The sequence below is a fragment of the Ictidomys tridecemlineatus genome, chromosome 1, assembly GCF_052094955.1.
Source record: "Ictidomys tridecemlineatus isolate mIctTri1 chromosome 1, mIctTri1.hap1, whole genome shotgun sequence".
NCBI lineage: Eukaryota > Metazoa > Chordata > Mammalia > Rodentia > Sciuridae > Ictidomys > Ictidomys tridecemlineatus.
In genome coordinates this window covers 48,333,781-48,355,993 of record NC_135477.1, presented here as the reverse complement: position 1 = coordinate 48,355,993, position 22,213 = coordinate 48,333,781, and the positions used below count along the sequence as shown (strand labels likewise).

At 35.9% G+C, this 22,213-nt stretch overlaps 1 protein-coding gene across 2 annotated transcripts in view; it reads left to right on the top strand.

The window, feature by feature from the left end:
- Positions 1-22,213, top strand: part of Vcl (vinculin) — a 110,283-nt gene that overhangs the window by 69,238 nt on the left and 18,832 nt on the right. For both annotated transcript variants that reach the window (XM_005325893.5, XM_005325894.5), the window contains exons 7-13: positions 3,992-4,082; positions 4,900-5,047; positions 9,061-9,214; positions 10,167-10,342; positions 15,484-15,674; positions 17,313-17,512; positions 18,964-19,092. In XM_005325893.5, the coding sequence (XP_005325950.1) occupies positions 3,992-4,082; positions 4,900-5,047; positions 9,061-9,214; positions 10,167-10,342; positions 15,484-15,674; positions 17,313-17,512; positions 18,964-19,092 (1,089 nt within the window). The remainder of the gene's footprint in view (positions 1-3,991; positions 4,083-4,899; positions 5,048-9,060; positions 9,215-10,166; positions 10,343-15,483; positions 15,675-17,312; positions 17,513-18,963; positions 19,093-22,213) is intronic.

Here is a 22,213-nt window from a genome sequence, read left to right as displayed (position 1 = left end):
TCATAGGTGGCCTAGATCTTTAGAGCTGGGAAGGTATTCGTAGAGATGAGAAATGAGAAACCGAGGTCCAGAGAAGATAACTTGTCTGAAGTCTCAGGACTAGATAAGTTATGATAGTGAAAATGTTATCAGAAATGGAATGTGGTGGGAAGGGAGGTGTTAGTGGAAGAAGGGAAAAGCAGCTTGGGGAGTGATATAGAGAGGTCCTTATTCCCCATATTTAAAATTTCCAATTTTAAATTCTTGGGATTGCAGGACATGACTTTCCTAATGATAGCTCTTCTTGATCCTGTATAGAGGATCTCAGTATTATTCACAGGTATTTTTGAGGCCTAAACATATATTGAATTTTAGGAGTGTTTCAGTTCCTGGAAAATCATGTAAATCAGTATTCTCTTAGGATGACCTTCCATCTTTTGGTTTGTGGGGGACAGTGCTAAGGCTGCATTTTTTCATTTAAAACTTGATCTGATAAGATTTTTATAATAAAAGGGGTTATAGAGGAGAGCAGAATACTACCTGCCAGCTGTCCCAAAGCTGCATGACTAGATCTGGTCTTTTTTTACTCTCACTCTTTGAAAAAACAACAAACAAAACAAACAAATAAAAAGCAGATAGAAGATTGGTGGAGACTTTTTTCCTAAATTTGAATTTTTATAGAGAAGAATTCTCAAAAGATTGTTGTATTTTTTTCCTTCTATTTCATACTCAGATTGTACTCTGGGTACTTAGACTTATGTGACAGAGTTTAACAAAGTGCACGGGGCACATATTATGGTTGACCACAAGATTATAATTATTTTTATCTTTTATAAATATATCTTCAAATTGAGTTCTAATGCTTAGTGTTTGGTGAATTTATTTATATTATATCCTAAAGTTAGTATACTTATATTTCTTATGACAGAATTTTATCAGTTTCATCTGTCCTGCAAAAAAAATATGAGATTCTTAGGAGACCAAAATATTTGTTCCCATAAACACTCTTGTTTTTAATAGATGCGACATTGCACTGCATTGTGTTTAAATTATTGTTTATAACCTTCCAGAAAGAATTTAATGTGGCCTTTTCAATGATAAGTTTTAAACCTCCAAAATGGTCTAAACTTCATTATTAAAAACTGGTAACTGTCAGGTGCAGAGGCTACTGAGGAGATTGAGGCAAGAAGATTGTAAATTCAAGGGCAATTTATCAAGACTCTCATCAATTTACTGAGACCCTGTCTCAAAAGTAAAAAATAAAAAAAGGCTTGGGATGTTTAATCCCCAGCACAGAAGGAAAACAAAAACAAGAGCAAAGAAAAACCTGCTAACTAGTTGAAATTCCCAGTTGTAAAATGTGGCTTAATTTCAAAATTTCCCTTGTTTTTATTTAGGGAAAAAGAGTATCTCTTAATTTTAACTTCTTGGTGGTGTCAGATCTACTATTCAGGAGTAAATTACTCAATACCTGAGAATCATATTCTTTTTTTTTTTTTTGGTAGTATATAGAAGCCTTTTGAGCTTTATTGGGGAGAAAAAAGAAATGATTTTTGAGGATGCTGAATAGAGCAAAGCTTATTTTTCCATTGTGTTTCAAATCATTTTGGAGCATTGGAGGATAAAAGCAGCTATTTATGTTAGTGAAGATTATGAATTTGATGTCTACATTTTATTTTCTGGTCAGTATCAATAAAAGCCAAAGTTGAAAAAAGAGATTTTCGACTGTTGTAGAAGCTTAATGACATCATTGGCAACTCTCTTTGGTAAAAGAAAAAAATTCTCAAGTTTTATCTGAAATAAAAGAATGAAATCTGGAGTGAACAAGCCAGAGATGGCTGGGTATGGTGGGATACATCTGTAATCCCTGCTGCTTGGGAGGATAAGGCAAGAGGATGGTGGGTTCAAGGCTGGCCCGGGCAACTTAGTGACACCTTGTTGCAAAATAAAACAAGGATTGGGGCTGTAGCTTAGTGGTAGAGTGCTTGCCTAGCATGCTTAAGGCTTTGGCTTTGATTCCCAGGACTATAGCAAAACAAGACAAAGCCCAACAAACCCGAGTGATTCCCTGTTTCTTAATTTGTAAAATCAAATTATATTTGAGATTCATTGAAATAATTGAGGGGGAAGTGGCAAAAACAACATCTAACATGGAGGGCTTTCCCTCCCTTTTGAATTTAGGTTTTGAAATGTAATACTTGGTATCTATTGGTTTTCTCACTGAAAATGAAAATGTGTTAAGGAAATGCTATTAACAGGTTTTAAATTAAATATTTTTACATTGACACAATTTCTCCTCTCCAGAGTGTTCACATACTTTCTAAGTAAGAGATTGTGTACGTGTGTGTTTGTGTTTTAATCTGTACCTAAATAATTTGTGTATTATACCTAATAACTTGTGTTAAACCCTGAAGGCTATCTGTCTCCCTGAGGTTAGGAGTTACCTGAGATTTTCTTTTAAGAAGATATTGTTTTGGGTCTTACTAATTTGGAATTAAGTGTTGCATTACTTTTGGAGGCAAGGTTTGCTGTACAAATTAATATAAAACAAGGTGAAAGAGAAGAACAGATATTTAAACCACTTAAAATCAAAGCACTCAGAAATACAACTTGTCTATTTGTACTAGTTACAAATGGATTTTCAAATCTCACAATGCTACATTTTATGGATAGCTACCATAATCCCATGTAACTTGATAATAAAAATATTTTATGTCCTTTTTTTAGTAATTTAGTTAACCTCTTTTTTGGTGCTGTGGCTGAGAAATAAGGTTAGAACAGAACAGTCTATCTGTTTAGATGGGGAAGGAGGGAATCCTAACATTGGGAGCCCCATCATTTGAATAGGGACTTTGAAAAACCTGGGGTCAGGCTGCTAACTTTAAGCCTGATTATGAATGCAGCCAGTGCTTTTTATTTGTGCTAGGGCTGGTCTCCTTTACATTGAAAGTGGGAATGCTCCTCGTGCCCCCTTGTGGAAAATTGGTGGTATAACACTACTAAGAACCTCAGTTCTTTAGGATTGGAAATAGAGGAAAGTTAGGATAATAGGACATTGGCTAGAATTTTAGAGGTTAACTCTGTGCTTTGATGGATTGACTCCATAGGAGTCAATTCCTTGGAGCAAGAATGAGATAGACTTTCTTTTGAGATGTTAAATACATCCTGAAGAGGTGGTCAGCCTATCAATTCTGAGAATGTGTACATGGGTATTTGTTGTGCTGTTCTCTGCATTTTTCTCTGTTCAAACAAATTTTATGAATACTCACATTTTTAGAGGAATTAATATGTTGTCTCTCAGCTGTATCCTGGGAGATTTTATGCTTATCATCATGAATCCTGTTTGTAAACAATCAAGACCCATTTATTATATGTTGCCTCTTTTTCCAGATTAGGGATTATAAAGAAACTAAGGATGAGATGTAGTAAGGAAGAGCTGCAAAAATTTTTTTTCTTGTATAACTTTAAATGTTTTTTTTTTGAGAATTAAAATAAAACTGCTACATTAACTTTTTAAATATCTTTTTCCAACCAGTAATTCCAAGTTTTTCAGATTAATTAAAGTGAAACATCATCCAGTTTGGGCGTATATTTCAAAACAAGATGTAAAAGAATTGTGATTTGTGGCACCACATACTAATGAGGCTTCCCTGAAGCGGGGAGGGCTCTGGCAAGGCTGCAGTAGATGAATGTTGACTAGTAGAAAGGCTGATAATGAGGCATGTGACAACAGAGCTTTTTTCTGTTGAAGACATTAAACATCTTTTGGCTTGAGCAATTTTACCAGTTTTCACAGTTTTAGCAATAGACACAAGGAAACAGAATAGAATTAACTGAAGATTTGCATGCAAGATGCTGCATTTTGATAGCAATAAGAATTGTGTTGTGATGAGATTATTAAGACCATTGTAGGACTACCTTAGCTTTTGTATGTTAGTGCTGTAACTACTCCTTTGTTTTATGGTACCTCAGTGATTGCAAAGAAAATAATTGTGGGATTTCTCTTCAAAAGGACACTGAAGCCATGAAGAGAGCATTGGCCTCCATAGACTCCAAACTGAATCAGGCCAAAGGTTGGCTCCGTGACCCCAGTGCCTCCCCAGGTAACCCTTTAGTTTTGCTTTTCTGATACATAGAATAAAAATCTAAAATTGAAGCAAATAAAAGAATAGAATAAATCCTTCAGAATTTTGCAATCCTGAGATTACTACTATAACATTTGGAACATAGCTCATCTTCTGATAGTTTTAACGAGTGGAAGTGTTATTGGACCTTAAAAGAATGAAGGGCATAAGCCATATCACCTCTTACTGTGGAGGAATAAACAAAGCAAAACTGGGCATTCTTTGCAAAATTATTTTTTCACCCATTCCCCAAATTGGAAAGGTAATTATTTTGAATAAAAGCTCTTCTCTGCTAATTCCATTGGGTAAACTTCCATTTATGCCAACAGAGTACTTAATTAAGTAGATTAAATAATAATGTCAATAAAAATTGGAAAGTGAAGTTGACTATATAAAGATAAGATCCAAATATGTATTGAGTTTGGCTTTGAGTACTCTCTAATTTAATATTTATTCAGTTTTAGATTAACATTTGAATGAGCGAAAAGCTTAATGGAGTTTGGAGGTGCTAAGTACTATTAAATTAGGACGGCCTATTTTCATCATCCACATTATTACCACAAGCTGCTTAGTATCTCCAAATGGATATGGTTCCAAGTATCTATTTTAGCAGTATCTGTGGTTGAAACCTCAGCTGTGAGGGCATCACTTGGCTATTAGCTATCAGATGGATTGTCTTCTGTTCACTTGTCATTTAAAATCATCTATTCCTTCAGGAATGAAATGATGTGTAAAGTATCCTCTCTAAATGTTTAATGGGTCTACAATGCAGGTATTAACTATCTTTTTATTTTAGGGGATGCTGGTGAACAGGCCATCAGGCAGATCTTAGATGAAGCTGGAAAAGTTGGTGAACTTTGTGCAGGCAAGGAACGCAGGGAGATCCTGGGAACCTGCAAAATGCTAGGGCAGATGACTGATCAAGTGGCTGACCTCCGAGCTAGGTAAAGTTTTTCTGCTCTTAACAGACTTGTAGTAAGTAATTCACACAGAAAGCAAGTCTATGCCAGTTTTACTGAGTTATCTTTGGCTAATAGGTAAAACAGGTATTTCATTATATTAGTTTTTCTGAAATTGAGGTGAACTTTCCTTTTTCTAAACTTTTAATATATGCAAGTGTATACCTAATAAAGTTGTAACTTATTCTATAATTGAAATAGAAATAGAAATTGGATTTTTAGTTTGTAGCCATAGATTTTTGAAAAATAAGGGGCATTGTTGAAGTCTGGCTTGTTTAGGTATATATTAAGAAAGATGGGTAGAAAGAAATATAAAGAGTGAAAACATTGAAATTATTTCACATCATTTTAGAAATCAAATAGATCATCCTTTAAGCTGGTAATTTCTGGGCTCTTTTTTTCTTTTTGGCAGAGTGGGTTCTAGGAATTGAACCCAGGAGTGCTTTACCACTGAGCTACATCCCCAGCCCTATTTGTTTATTTATTTATTTTTAAAAATTTTTAAATTTTTAGTTATAAATGGACACAATAACTATTTTATTTACTTACTTTTATGTAGTGCTGAGGATCAAACCCAGTGCCTCACACATGCTAGGCAAGCACTCTACTACTAATCCACAACCCTAGTCCCCCATTTTATTTTTCATTTTGAGACAGGATCTTGCTGAACTGCTTAGGGCCTTGCTAAGTTGAGGCTGGTCTCACGCTTGCAATCCTCCTGCCAGAGCCTCCCAAATCCCTAGGATTACTGTTGTGCGTGTGTCACCATGCCCAGCTATTTCTGGGTTCTTTATGAGTTTGTATTTCCGCACTAGTTTTTGGTTTTTAATTCTTTTAACTACCTTTTTCCCTCAGTAAGTCTTGACTTTTGGAACTTTCCCCCTCATAACTCAAATAAATGTATAATTTATTGTTGAGACAAATCAGTATGATATAGATTTATTTGGAATTCTTCCACGTAATTACTGAAGTTCAAAAAGTTCCTCATTTTTATGGAATTTTATGCTATGGGCTTTTAGAAAGTAGAAGTGTTCCAAGACACTAATGTACATGAAAATTAATTTTGCATTGAGAGTGTTGTGAAACCTCTTAAGATCATTCACATACAAAGGGGCTCCATTATAATTGATTTCAAAGTAGTCACCCTGAAGAATACACATCTAAAAAGGAGTGATTCTTTTTTAAAAATATTTATTTATTTTTTAGTTGGACACAACAATATCTTTATTATTTTTATTATTTTTATGTAGTGCTGAGGATTAAACCCAGGGCCTCGCACGTGCTAGGTGAGCCACAACCCCAGTCCCTTAAAGGAGTAGTTCTTAATCTTTTTTGGACCAAGTTCACTTTTTATAATCTCATGAAAGCATTTATCCCTACCTAAAAAGATGCCAATGAACATTCCCATTCAATGTTTCCTATGGTTTCCAGGGATTCGTGGATTGACCATCGTCCTGGAAGCTTGGGACCTTCAGATTGTGTCCCTATCTTGACAAGGAGAAGAAACAGCTTAAATAAATGTGATCTCATTGAGTTCAGGGAGCCTTTCTCCTGCTGAGAAGCAGTCTCTCTTGTCATGAGCATGGCACTAACTTTGCTGAAGGGACAAAAAGAAGTTTTGTTCCCATTCAGAGAAATGCCAATGCAATTTGACAAGATTCTTGGCTCTTTTAATTTCTCATTTCTGGCTCTTTTGTTTACAGCCTTTTCACAGTGTGGTAGACAGTTTTCACTTGGAATTCTCAAATACACAATTGTATGTGTTTAGAGAGATGAATATGAGCAAGAGAATGAGGTAATTGTATGAGATCAACTATTAGTCTTTAAAGCAAAAAGGCTAGAACAGTGATGAGAGGCTTTGGGCCTGTTTCACAGTGGAGCCTACAATATCCTTTCACGAGGAAAGATTGGAAAGCTATCTTTCTGTTGTTCTTTCTTAAGCATAACTACTCAACTATTTATCATTTTAATGACTGAAACACAGTGACCTTTTTTTTCCCTCCATTGATATTCTTCTGGTCATGAAGAGTTTCTAGATTGTAAGAATATAATTTTATCCTCATGGGACTTAATGAGTTTTTTTTTAAACCAGGAGCAAGAGTGCTTTTCCATGAGCTATATTCTCAGCACTTTTTAATTTTTTAATTTGAAATAGGACCTTGCTAAGTTGCTGAGGGTCTAGCTAAGTTGCTGAGGCTGGCCTCGAATGTCTTCCTTAATTAACTTTTTTTTTTTTGGCACTGGAATCCAGGGGCATTTTAACCATGGAGCCACATCCCCAGACTTTTTCATTTTTATTTTGTGACAGAGTCTTGCTAAGTTGCTTAGAACCTTGCTAAATTGCTGAGGCCGTCCTCAAATTTGGAATCCTTCTGTCTCAGCCTCCCAAGTCAGTGAAATTACAAGTGTGAGCCACCACACTTGGCAAACTTTTTATTTTTAATGTAGCCTATACTTATTTTTACTTTTTTTGCAGTTGTATTCACATGCCAAAGATTCCTCATCATGAATTACTAAATTTGAAGGGGGAAATAGCAAATTAAATCATAAATATTATGTTTCCTAAGTCTTCATTCTTCTGGAAGGTAAAGGAAGTCTTCAAGTACACGGAAATGGAGAGAGAGAGTGTGTGTGTATACCTTTTATATACCTGGCAATGAATTTATGGAGTTTATTACTTCAAGTATTGGTATAGATGAAAAACAGATGTATTTTTTTTAAAGAGGGTAGATAATTCAATGATAGGTGCATATTATTATTAAGGGAAGCAAAGATGTTTTAGAGTTCATTCTAAAGTTAGAAGCTCAGATTAGGATGAACCATGCCATTCTACTGAATGATAAAGTTGCCATTCCTATGACTGAGCTAACCAAACTGGGTTAATTAAAAAAAATCTGAACTTGTAAAAAGATGGCAAATCTTCCTTTATGACTGGGAAAGTCTGTTAAGGAAAATAAGTTTCAGGGCTGGGGATGTGTAGCTCAGTGGTAGAGTGCTTAGATTGTGGTACTAGGGATTGAACCCGCAAAAAAAAAAAAAAAAAAAAAAAAAGAAAGAAAGAAGAAAGAAAGAAAGACATGTACAAAGGAGAACAAGTTTCTGCAAACACATTATTTTCTGTAGTAATACCATTCCATTTCTGAGAGAGGAAAATAGTGAAAATGGTTCTTTAGGAACTTTATAGAAAAATGATATACTTCTTGTCACTATGTACTTCCCTGCTCAGTTCTAACTAGTTTTGTCTACAAATGGATTAAGGTAATTAAGATCATCATTAGGTCATTAGGTTTGTTACACAAATGATAATTCAGTCATAATAGTATATTGTGATATTTATATTGCTTTGTTGTCAAAGTGTTTTCAAGTATATTATCTTGATGCTTGATACTCTGTTAAGTAAGCAGGGCAAGTACTGTATTATTGCTTTCTTTCATTTTACATTAGTTTTATTTTATAAGAAAAAAACCTGAAGCCAAAGGAGGTTAAACATCATAAAGTCCCTGAGGCACCAAAAATTAGGATTCAAACAGATTAAATTTGTCATTGTGATGCGTTTTCAATTACTCTGTATGTATTGCCTTCTCAGTGTATTCTTGCCCATAAATAAGACAATTCAATGGCTACTTATTTCTAAAGCACACATTACTATGGTAACAAAGTCCTCCATAGCAATGAGATCCCCAGTACATTTTCCCACTGAAGTTTAGATTTGGTTATATAATCACTACCTAGAGGCGAATAATGATTATCAAAATTTGCTGGCCTGACTTCAAAGTGGTTATGCAGTTCCATAAAGCTCATGTGTATTTTTAAAAGCAAAAGAGAAAGATGGTTTGGGTATCTTTGTTTAGCTCTGTTTTCTTTGTGTTATCCTACATTACTGGGGAAAATGAAAAAAGACAAGCATGCTAACAAAAATGGCATGTACTGTGGTGTTAAGGAATATTTTGTTATTAAGTATTTGAGAAGGTGCAATGACAGTATCTTTGTCTGAATAGAGGTCAAGGAGCTTCACCAGTGGCCATGCAGAAAGCCCAGCAGGTATCTCAAGGTCTAGATGTGCTCACAGCAAAGGTGGAGAATGCAGCTCGAAAGTTGGAAGCCATGACAAACTCAAAGCAGAGCATAGCAAAGAAGATTGATGCTGCTCAGGTAAATGTAATGATTTTCAGGAGGGGTGGGAAGTAAAAGAGAAAGAGAAGCATTCCACAAATATCCCCAAGCTCTTCCTTTCCCCTTCTTCCTTTTCTTTCTCTCTACGCCTCTCATCATTTAGTGTGAGTAGATAATGGGTGTTCCTAAGTGATGACTGACTGACTTGTTCCCAGCAGTTACCAGTGTTAACACATCCCCTACCATCACAGTTTACACTACTATTTATCTATAGTTTGAAATGAAGATCTTCATTTTGAATATTTTTACTAGTTAAAAGTGAGCACTCTGACTTCCAAGAGAATCCTAATTCCTGTTATAGATTATAGTACATTGAAACTGTTCCTTTTCTCAGAATTCTCAACTGTATTTCATCATAGAAGTGTAAAGAGTCAAAGTTTTCTGATTCTACTCATTTTTAAGTTATCAATGCACCTTTATTTTTATTTATTTATTTATTTGTTTGTTTGTTTGTTTATTTATATGTTGTGCTGAGAATTGAACCCAGTACTTTACACATGCTAGATCTACTCTTATATAAAATCATTTTCAAGTATGTCACAAACAAATGTTTGATAAACTTAAATGTTTCTGATTAAGGATGAGATAAAGGTTTATGAAGATATTTTATGCTAATAGATAGGAACAAAGTTGTTTTTAAAAAGATGAAGGAGGAGTTGGGGATATAGCTCAGAGGTAAAGCACATACTTAGCATGCAAAAGGCCTTGGGTTTGAGTTCCAGCTCCCAAAGGAAAAAAAAAAAAAAAGATGAGAGATTGATTCAATCTTACAATGAAGCCAAACACCTCTATAAAACAATAATAATTATCACTCTAGAAAACAATTACTGGTGTGCTGTGGGATTTAGATTTTATTTTTCTGATGGTTTTGTTAAGGTTAATTAAATGTGGTTCATGAGTAGACTGCAGTATTCTCTCTTTCTGTCTGTAGAATTGGCTTGCAGATCCAAATGGTGGACCTGAAGGAGAAGAACAGATCCGAGGGGCTTTGGCTGAAGCTCGGAAAATAGCAGAATTGTGTGATGATCCTAAAGAGAGAGATGACATTCTTCGTTCCCTTGGAGAAATATCTGCTCTGACTTCTAAATTAGCAGATTTACGAAGGCAGTATGTATTCAATCCTTTTAATTGTCCTTTAATATCTTTCTCTCTTTCCTATTCCTTTTCCCCTATGAACATGTAAGTTGAATCCCCATAGGTTAAATGCATGTATGATACTCCTCCACTGTAGTATTGGCCAGATCAGATATTACCTTTATTGTATCTGTGACGTGAGGCTTATTAATTTATTACTGATCACAAAATTTTTAAAGTAATACTTTTAGTGTGCTAAGAACTCCTTAAAAAAATATTTATTAATGTGGTGCTGAGAATCGAATCCAGTTCAATTTGCTAGGCAAGTGCTCTACCACTGAGCCACAACCCCAGCCCAAGAACTCCTTTTTAAAGTTAAGTTTTTCTAATTTCTAAGCTAGGATATTCCTGCTACATCATGTTTATGACATGTCTGTTTCTCAGATATATGAGGAAAATAATTTTTGTAGCTAGCTATGAATAAAACCCCCATGTGTTTATGTGTGTATGTGGAGAAGGGGAGAGTCATAAGAAAGTACTTTCTTCCTTTCTTCACAGTGTTATTTCTTAGGTAGCAATTATTAAAGATCTTTTTCTGGGTGATTGTTCCTTTAACACCAGTCTTATCATAGATCCCTTTCTTAAAGGCTTTCGTGTACTTACTTTGATTATATGGAAAAGAGGCATTCCTTTGTTCTGATAAATATGTTCCTGTTTGCAACACATGCTAATGAAGGGTATAATGCCATAGAATAATTCTATTCTATCTAAGTCCTCCATCCCTAGTCTCTGAGGATATTTTGCTTTTCATTTAACCTGCATGTTTCATTTTCTGTCCTTCCATGAGACAATGCCTAATTTTTTTCCCTAGTGAGAGATACTTTAGAGTTCTTTGAAGTTTTATGTTGACCGAAAGGATAGTGTTGGCTAAGAAAACAAACTCCTGCCTAGAGCTACAAAATAAGTTTGTAGACATACTTTAGGCAGGAGGTTGTGTTGACAGAGACCAACTTGAATAATAGCTCAAATTTGATTATATATCAAGGTCAGTCATTTGAACACCATTGTCTTATGCCCCAAATCTTGATTGTGTGTCAGGAAAAATGGTAATTTACCAATTTTAAAATATAATGTTCACAAAGGTCTTTTGTTCAATGTTAATTCTTTAAAATAATATGTTATTTATTTATTTATTTATTGTACTGGAGATTGAACCCCGGGGGTGTTCTCTATCTTTAGTCCTTTTTATATTATTTAATTTTTTTGTAGTTGTAGATGGACACAATGCTTTTATTTTATTTGTTTATTTTTATATGGTACTGAGGATTGAACCCAGTGCCTCACGCGTGGCAAGCAAGTTCTCTGCCACTGAGCTATAGCCCCAGCCCAGTCCTTTTTAGTTTTTAAGTTGATATTGAGTCTTGCTAAATTAGAAGTCTCACTATGGCGTCAATCTTGCTATCTTCCTGCCTCAGCCCCACTTCCCAGTCTGAGTCACTGGAATTATAGGTGCATATCACTGTGCCCACTGTGCCCACTGTTTATAATTTATTAGATTTTAAAATACTCAAATGGAGAAACTGTATTTTGGGAGCTAATACAAGTCTATATTCATAGTAGGCACTAATTAATGTTTCTGAGTGATGAAGAGATAATTAATGGTAGAGTGGTAACAGTAGATCTTCATGTGTGGTCACTTGTGCCATTATGACACTTATTATAACATACATATACATAACCTCCAGGCATAGGAGTAGCCATGATCAGAACATGGCAAATAACTTCTTTGTCTAGTTTTGTCATGGGGAAGGCTATAAAATCTTAAAATTATAAAGGAACTCTTAAAAAGTATCTTTTAAGCAGATGGGTTAATATTTTTACAGGTGAGATTAGACTTAAGGTTACTTTTCTATGCCTGAGTAGTAGGATATGTAAAAAATGTTGGGTTTTTGTTGCTGGGAATTGAATTCAAGGCCTCACACATGCTAGGCAGATAGTACTTTTAATAGTGAGCACTCTATTATTGAGCTATATATCCAGCCCTTGATATATAAAATTAATCAAATTCTTTTTTTTCTTTTTTTATTGTTGGTCGTTCAAAACATTACATATTTCTTGATATATCATATTTCACAGTTTGATTCAAGAGGGTTATGAACTCCCATTTTTACCCCGTATACAGATTGCTGAATCACATCAGTTACACTTCCATTGATTTACATATTGCCATTCTAGTGTCTGATGTATTCTGCTCTCTATCCTATCCTCTACTATCCCCCCTCCCCTCCCCTCCCCTCCCCTCTTCTCTCTACCCCCTCTACTGTAAAACATTTCTTCCACTTGTATTATTCTTCCCTTACCCCTCACTTCCTCTTGTATGTAATTTTGTATAACCCTGAGGATCACCTTCCATTTCCATGCAATTTCCCTTCTCTCTCTCCCTTTCCCTCCCACCTCTCATGCCTATTTAATGTTAATCTTCTTCTCATGCTCTTTGTCCCTACTCTGTCCTTAGTTACTCCCCTTATATCAAAGAAGTCATTTGGCATTTGTTTTTTAAGGATTGGCTAGCTTCACTTAGCATACTCTGCTCTAATGCCATCCATTTCCCTCCAAATTCTATGATTTTGTCATTTCTTAATGCAGAGTAGTACTCCATTGTGTATAAATGCCACATTTTTTTTTATCCATTCATCTATTGAAGGGCATCTAGGTTGGTTCCACAATCTTGCTATCATGAATTGTGCTGCTATGAACATCGATGTAGCAGTGTCCCTGTAGCATGCTCTTATTAGATCTTTAGGGAATAGCTGGGTCAAATGGTGGTTCCATTCCCAGCTTTCCAAGAAATCTCCATACTGCTTTCCAAGTTGGCTGCACCAATTTGCAGTCCCACCAACAATGAACAAGTGTACCCTTTTCCCCACATCCTCGCCAGCACTTGTTGTTGTTTGACTTCATAATGGCTGCCAATCTTACTGGAGTGAGACAGTATCTTAGGGTGGTTTTGATTTGCATTTCTCTGACTGCTAGCGATGGTGAGCATTTTTTCATGTACTTATTGATTGATTGTATGTCCTCCTCTGAGAAGTGTCTGCTCAGGTCCTTGGCCCATTTGTTGATTGGGTTATTTGTTATCTTATTGTCTAATTTTTTGAGTTCTTTGTATACTCTGGATATTAGGGCTCTATCTGAAGTGTGAGGAGTAAAGATTTGTTCCCAGGATGTAGGCTCCCTATTTACCTCTCTTATTGTTTCTTTTGCTGAGAAAAAACTTTTTAGTTTGAGTAAGTCCTATTTGTTAATTCTAGTTGTTAACTCTTGCGCTATGGGTGTCCTATTGAGGAATTTGGAGCCCGACCCCACAGTATGTAGATCATAGCCAACTTTTTCTTCTATCAGACACCGTGTCTCTGATTTGATATCAAGCTCCTTGATCCATTTTGAGTTAACTTTTGTGCATGGCGAGAGAAAGGGTTCAGTTTCATTTTGATGCAAATGGATTTCCAGTTTTCCCAGCACCATTTGTTGAAAATGCTATCCTTCCTCCATTGCATGCTTTTAGCCCCTTTATCAAATATAAGATAGTTGTAGTTTTGTAGATTGGTTACTGTATCCTCTATTCTGTACCATTGGTCCACCCACCTGTTTTGGTACCAGTACCATGCTGTTTTTGTTACTATTGTTCTGTAGTATAGTTTGAAGTCTGGTATCGCTATACCGCCTGATTCACACTTCCTGCTTAGAATTGTTTTTGCTATTCTGGGTCTTTTATATTTTCTTGGTAAGAATCTGAAATCTTTGGAATAGGTTTTAATAGGTAGTTATTGCTCATTGTGACATAATTTTGTGGTTGTCTTTTAATTTTTGTGTTGATACTCTGTTGAGGTTCCTTGGTTGCAAGAAACTAGCTCAAGTAAAAAAGTGGATGATTATTGAAAATATATAAAGGTATCTAATAGAATCTAACAGCTTGAACTGTGGCTATACCTTATTAGATTTTTTTGGATAACTAAAAGTGCCTCCCTCTACCTCTTAGTATCCTGGAAGCTCTATCGTGTCTTCTAAGTCTGCTAAACTCTGGGTGCTGTCTTTATTTATTTGGAGGTTCTTTTTCTGGCTTTGACCTACCATGGCCCAGACTTAAAATAAATTTTTAGCTCCAGATCCTACTACAGGTTGGCCATGTGATGTTTTTGCAGCATGGACCAAGGATTATCTGAGGTTGTTTAAAAATGTGGACTCCATCACCAGACATACTTAATCAGAATCTCTTTTGATGGTGGTCATTATCTGTATTTAAAGTTAGATCCCAGATGACTCTTTTTTTGGGGGTGCTGGGGATTGAACCCAGGGCCTTAGTGCACACAAGGTAAGCACTCTACCAATGAGCTAATATTCCCAGCCCTCCAGATGACTTTTATTTATACTATGCTTTGAGAACCAATTGAGTCAATGGTTTACTGACCATGGTTAGTTGTCTTTGAGTTAAATAACCACTCAGTTCAATCATTGGGTATTATTAGTAATGACATAAGGTAATACAGATAATACTTTTAATAGTGAGCACTCTAAAGTCAGAGAGCCATGTTTGAACCCTGACTGACTCCATCAAAGTAAGTAGGACAAGTTTTTTTAACTTTGTGTCTCTTTTTTAAAAAAAATAATATTGGTGTTTATCTTATAGAGTTGTGGCGAGGATAAGATAATAAAAGAAATGTGATTGCAACAGTAACCTTGCAGGATTAGGACTCAAAAGATAGTATTTCTGGCTCTACTATAACTACTTCAACTACTATTACTACTGCTACTACTACAACATCAGCAAATATGGCTATCTAAGCACTTCTAGTTCCACGAGTAACTAGTGTTTTCAGGACTGGCAGACTGAGTATGCAGGAAACCTACTGGTTTTTGATTGAGCTCAGGTAACCAAATGATTGAACTTGGTTGGGTTAAATTGACTCAAACTCACAATTAATGCCTTAACCAGGACAAAAATTTTGAATTTAAATTAATAATTTCTTATTTAAGATTCAAATAAGCCACTATTTTCAACCAAAGTTAATAATAATCATTAGCAATTTGTCATCTCATTACCATTTTCATTAGCAACGAAGTCATCTCAATGTAAACAGTCTGTTTTAACAGAATGGCTGTTCTTTTCTCTGTAGGGGGAAAGGAGATTCCCCAGAGGCTCGAGCATTGGCCAAACAGGTGGCCACGGCCCTTCAGAACCTGCAGACCAAAACCAACAGGGCTGTGGCAAACAGCAGACCTGCCAAAGCAGCTGTCCACCTTGAGGGCAAAATTGAGCAAGCACAGCGATGGATTGATAATCCTACAGTGGATGACCGGGGAGTCGGTAAGGATCTTAGCACAAATAAGCAGGTTGTTGATAGGGGTCTTGTAACATTTGTAATAAGGTGCTGAAAGGGTTTTTCAGTCATTGGTGAGTCAGGCATTTTTCAGTGTGATTCCATTTTCAAATATAGCCAATATAATCCCTATGATTTAGCAAAGAAGCATTAAAGAAAGAATGATTTTAATATATGCAAATAGAAGAATACTCATGGCAGCAAGGAATGGTGGTGCCCACCTGTAATCCCAGCAACTTGGGAGGCTGAGGTAGGAAGATTACAAATTCAAGGCCAGCCTCAGTAACTTAGTGAGACCCTGTCTCAAAACCCAAACAAAACAAAACAAAAAAGTGCTCAGTGGTAGAGTGTTATATAGTGTAACATATAAGAGGCCCCCAATCCCCAATATAACTCCCCTTCTTTTCCCCCAAATGGACACATGCATTTGTGCACATGTGCACATGCACGCACATGTGCACACACACACACAGGAGAGATATTCATATCAAAAGTGAAACTTTGAATTAATATCAGTTCTATGTATACTTCTATTTTATAGTATTTCTGTGTTCACAGTCCTTGCCAAGTATCCAGATAAATATAATTTTTGAAAATAGTGAAAGGCACTTAACATTATTTTAGTTTGAAGTCTCTTTCATCACACAATCAACCTGAAAAATTTTTAACTTAAAATTTTGACTTTGGGGATATTTTAAGAATGGTTTTGTAAAAATTTATTTTGTGATAGCAAGTCTGCTAAAGCTGAAAGATCTATTTACTCCATTTGCCATATTTGTTGAATCAACAGATAAATTTTTAAATTGGTGATGTCTAGTGTCAATAAGGGGCTAAGGAATTGGGCAGACACATATCTTACAGATATAGGAATAAATTAGTATAGACTTTCTAGGTTTGGTGTTATGTCAAAAACTTTTAAAAAGTTCATATTTATTGACTCAGCAATTCAATTTGTAGGAATTTTTCCTAAGAAGTAATTTTTTTCTAAGGAGTCAAAATAAGAATATTTGTTAATAGTTTGAATGTTTAATACTAAGTATGTCAATATGATAAAACGCTACATAGATTTTTAGATTATGTTTGTTACTGTTTGCAGTGCTGGGATTCAGACCCAGGGCCTTGCACATGCTAGGCAAGGCTCTACCAGTGAACTACATCTGCTACTACTAGATCATGTTTTTAAAAGATATTTAGTTAAGTGGGAAAACACTTGGGTTAAAGAAAAGAATCAGGGAATAAAAGTTGGGCTTGGGGTGTAGCTCAGTGACAAAGCCCTTATGTAGCATGTATAAAGCCCCAAGTTGGATCTTGAAGACCACAAAAGGAAAGAAAGAAAAAAAAAAGAATAAAAGTTAACATATAGGGGCTGGTGATGTGGTTTAGTGGCATACAGCCTGTACTTAGCATATATGAAGGCCTGGCTTCAATCCTCTGCAAACCCCCCTCTTTGGAAGAAAGCATAATTAATCTGTTCTTACTTATGCTTTTTTGTATTTCCAAAATGTTTTCTTTTGTCTGAAAATGATCACTCTACAAAATATTATTTAAAAAACAAACAACTGGAATGCCATTGTGGTTACCTTTTCTAGGTCTATGTGAGTTTTAGTGTTTTCTTCTTGGTCCAGGTCAGGCTGCTATCCGGGGGCTTGTGGCTGAAGGACATCGTCTGGCTAATGTCATGATGGGGCCTTATCGTCAAGATCTTCTTGCCAAGTGTGACCGTGTGGACCAGTTGACAGCTCAGCTGGCTGACCTGGCTGCCAGAGGGGAAGGGGAAAGTCCTCAGGCCAGAGCACTTGCATCACAGCTCCAAGACTCCTTAAAGGTAGAATTTGGGATCACATGTCATTAGTGGTTTTATGCTTATCATTACTAAAAAATGATGGATGGGAGAGAAAATAATTAAAAATACAAAATTTCTGGAGTTTAGGAAAATAAAGAGTATGACCAAAGATATAAGGAAATCTAGAGCTAATTATTAGGAAAAAGCTCACCAGTGTGTGGTAATGACTTAAGTTGTTTTCTAAATTTCACTCAATGAACTCTTTTATGAATTTTGCTCTGTTCATGTTTCACTTGTACTTTTATTTATTTAACATTTTTCTTAAAATGGACTTCTTTTTAAAACTTAAATTAAAAAAAACCTTGTAATAATTCTGAAATCTTATGCTTGATGAGCTGGTTGTATTTTTCCCCTACTATTTTAAAAAGAAATACATAATTATTAAAATAATTTGTCTACATAACACCTAAAATCATGTCCAGTATCACCAGTCAGTATTTGTCACCTACCTTGAAAAATGGGGTGATGGGAATTTCTTTGTATAAATTGAGAAAACTTAACTTGGTCTAAGTGAAATAACTATGAAAAAGAGCATGTGACTTCTAAGAATGCTCTTTTTTAGACTCATGTTAAGAAATCTGTACATATATACTTTGTTTTTGAGATTTCTTAATTTCCCATTCTTGGTTTAGTACTTCCTAAAATAATAAATTGCTTAGAAATTTAACATTGCATCTACCAGATAGTTACCATAGTCATCATCAGGCCTCTCCAGCAGTGGGAGCAGTGAGGAATTCTGTCTTCAAGAACTCAAGACCTTTTTGGGCTCAACCCCATGATTTTCAGTGTCATTTCATGAAGACCACCAAGAAAAGAAGCAAAAGTGCTAGGTGCAGTGGCACATGCCTATAACCCCAGCTATAGGAGACTGAGGCAGAGAACGGCAAGTTTGGGACTAGCCTCAGCAATTTAGTGAGACCCTGTCTCAAAATTAAAAAGAACTGGGCTAGGGTTGTGGTTCAGTTTTAGAGCGCTTGCCTGGTGTGTGTGAGGCACTGGGTTTCATCCTCAGCACCACATTAAATAAGTAAGTAAGTAAGTAAATAAATAAATAAATAAGGAAGGGTGTTATGTCCATCTACAACTAAATACATAAAAAAAAAATTAAAAAAGAACTGAGGATGGAGCTCAGTTAAAGCACCCCTTAATTTTAATCCTCAGTAAGTCCTCCTCTCCCACCAATAAAAAAAGTAAAATTCCTTAGGGGGTCCTATCTGTTTCACTAAAATTAATCTCTTAGAGGATAGGATTCATAATTTTGACCTGTGCTAGCTCAGTGTTTTGTACACAGATATTAATAAATATTTACTGAATTAAACTCAGAGAATGAATATTTTAGTGAAATAAGGACATTAACATATATGCTTTGGGGATGTTGCTGGAAATTTTCATTTTTAAACAATAAAAAATAAAATAAATTTTTATTTTTTAAGGATCTGAAAGCCAGGATGCAGGAGGCTATGACTCAGGAGGTGTCAGATGTTTTCAGTGATACCACAACTCCTATCAAGCTATTGGCAGTGGCGGCTACTGCCCCTCCTGATGCACCCAATAGGGAAGAGGTAGGTATCTAAGAGCTTCCATTTCTTCTGTTGGGCAACTCTTTGTAAAGGTAAAATGTTGTTACAGGGTACACAAGTAGCAGTGGCTGGGAAGTTGTAGGTGGAAGAGTAGAAGGGGGATCTTTTAATCCACGAAGTATATTAGTTATGAAGGTTTTTAATTGCAAACAGTAGAAGACTTGACCATCAGAGAGTTTAGTGACATCACAAGAAACATGGAAGTAGGTAGCTCTGGCCTTGCTTGATTCAGAAGCTAAAAATCATGAAAACTGGCATCTCTTATGGTTTTCTTGGTCTTTTCCTTAGGGTATGTGATGACTTTTACTGCCCCAGGTGTCATGTTCAAGGCAGGAAGACATAAGGAATTGGGGTTCTCCAGTTTCAACTGTTTATTAGGACATTTTGTTCTCAACACAGAAATCAGGACAGGCATTTAAAATCATTTGATGTCATTATTCTACTCTAAACCTTCTAGTAGTTTCTCCCTGTCCCAAAGTGAAATCAGAGTCCTTACAGTGAACAGTAAGGCCAGTGATGTGCTGGTAAACCAACTCTCCAGTAACACGAAAAACAAAAAAATCTGACTTGTAATGTTTGTAGAATTCATGATGTAAATACTCCCAGCATGGCTGTTTTAACATGAAGTCATTGAAAGCAAAGTTGGGAAGAGATAGGCATATTTTACATATTTGGTAAAAATGGCTTCATCACACCACTGAATCTGGTTCCTTGTCTACTTTTCTGACTTCATGTTGGTATTATTATTCTCCCCCTGCATATTCCTCTCTATGAGAACAGAGCTTCTTTTGTATATGTTCTAATCTTGAGGCCTTTGCACTTGTTTTCCCAACAGATTTTATTATTCACTCACTTTCTTCAGTTTTCTATTGAAATATCATTTTTGGATTACTACCTAAAATAGCAACTCCGATCCCAGGGATTTCTTTATCTCCTTATCTTACTTTTCTCTATAGCATTTATCAACATTTGATATAGTTTATTTTTATTGTCTGTGTCACTCAAATTAGCACGAAAGCTCCACTTGGGTAGAGACTTCATTTTGTCATTGCTTTATTTCCAGTTCCTAGTGTAATACCTGACACATAGTTAATGCTGAATGAAAGAAAGTAAAGGCTTTCCCAGAAATCCTCCAGGAGACCTTCACTTATGTCTCCTTGTTTAGAACTCTGTTGCATGGTTACCTCAGCTGCAAAAGAATCTGGCAAAGCAGGTATTTGGTTTTTCAGCCTTTATAGTACTGGCAGCAAAGAAGAGATTTTTGGGTCAGGCAAACTAATCCAAAGGTGAAGGTTTGTGTTATTCTTATTTGCTACTGACCCCTATTTTCTTTCTCTGGCCTCAATTACTAGGCAGTTCAATTCATGGTCTCCTCAGGCTAGGAGGATTTTCTACTCTTTTGTTCCAGCCTTCTTTGATTTTTGGACTAGTAGATCCAACTATTTGCTCATCCTTTCCAGCTAGATGCTTCATTAGTTCCTCAGCATATGTTGACCTTCTGTTATCCCTTGGTAATTTGTATGTCACCATGGACTTTTCTTCTCCCCATCTTCTCATATCAATAAATAACTCAGGCATCTTAAGTTGATCTCACAAATATTTCTTAAATCCTTTCTGTTTTCCATTGGTATTGTCACAGCTCTGATTCTGATGCTTATTCCTCACTTCCTGCATGCCTGTATAACTCTGACTGGTCTTCTTTGAATCTGTCACTAGCCCACCAATTAAATACAAAACCAAATCTGATCCTGCTGTTCTCCTGGTTAAATGCATCAGTTTTTATCTTCAACATAGTATAAAAACGGAGCTCTCTGATCTGGCTTTTAATATCCTTTCTATGTCAATTTCCTACAAACCCTTGATTCTCAGTTTATGCCCCAGAAATACATAGTTGCTTGTAGTTTCTTGAATATTCTGCCCTTTCTATGTTTGTCTACCCCTTCTTTTTTTTTCTACCTTTTCCCTCTTTATTATGCTTTACTTCCTGGAGAGTTAATTACCTTTTCCTTTGCTCCAGTAATATCAGTGTTTAGCTCTATTTTTGCACATAGAATACCATATTGCAAGTATCTATTGGCTCTTTTTCCCCCACTAGGCTGTGATCTCCTTAAGATGCAGATATTGTTTCATTTACTTTGGTATCTTCAGCACCTATCCCAAAATTTTTTATGTAGTAGATGGTCAGTAAACTTTGGTCGAGTGCCAAGAAAATTATACTAAGCAGTCAGTTAAATCAGAGGGAGCATGATATATGGTTTGGGAGGAGATGCCAAAAGACCAGTTATTTATTTCAATAAAATGGCTCAGGCTGGCTAGGAAAAACTTCTCCTTTCAAAAGTAAATATAGCAACTTCTCTAATGAAGATGTTAAGAGATGACATCAAACTACTGCTGAAAATCTAGTCAAATGCAAAATCTTGGCCACAATATACCTCCTCATAAGTTTAGCCTTAGCCACTAGCATCATGTATACACAAACAAGGGTTGAGCCAGTTGTAGTGGCTCATGCCTGTATTCCCAGCTGCAGTTCAGTGATAGAGCACTTGCCTAGCATAGGATGTCCAAGGCTTTGGGTTCAATACCCAGTACCACCACCACCAAAAAATAAAACACTAAAAATAATAATAATAAAATAATAAAAAAAGAAAGAAAGAAAAAGAAACAAGGACTGAGACCAGGAAAAGGGAACTAGGAGATCAGAGATTTCAGGCAGAAGTTTTGAGCATGAAATGGCAGGAATTTAGAAAACTAATTCTAACCAAGAGACCAGGATAGGAAAGAGACTCAAGAGGATAGACACAGGCTGGGTATGGTGGTATAGGCCTGTAGTCCCAGCAAAATAGGAAGCTAAGGCAGGAGGATTGCAAGTTCAAGGCCAACCTGGTCAAGTTCAAGATCAATTTAGCAAGACTGTCTCAAAAATTTAACAAAAACAAGAACAACCCTCCCGCCCCCCGCAAAAAAACCCACATAAATCCCAGAACATTGGCAATGAGATCGGAACTTGTTTGAGCCAAGAAACCTTTAGAGATTATCTGCCTTGAGTTTGAACTGGGTGGGCAGACCCTCAGGAGGAGATAAATAAAGAGGATGTATTCTGTAG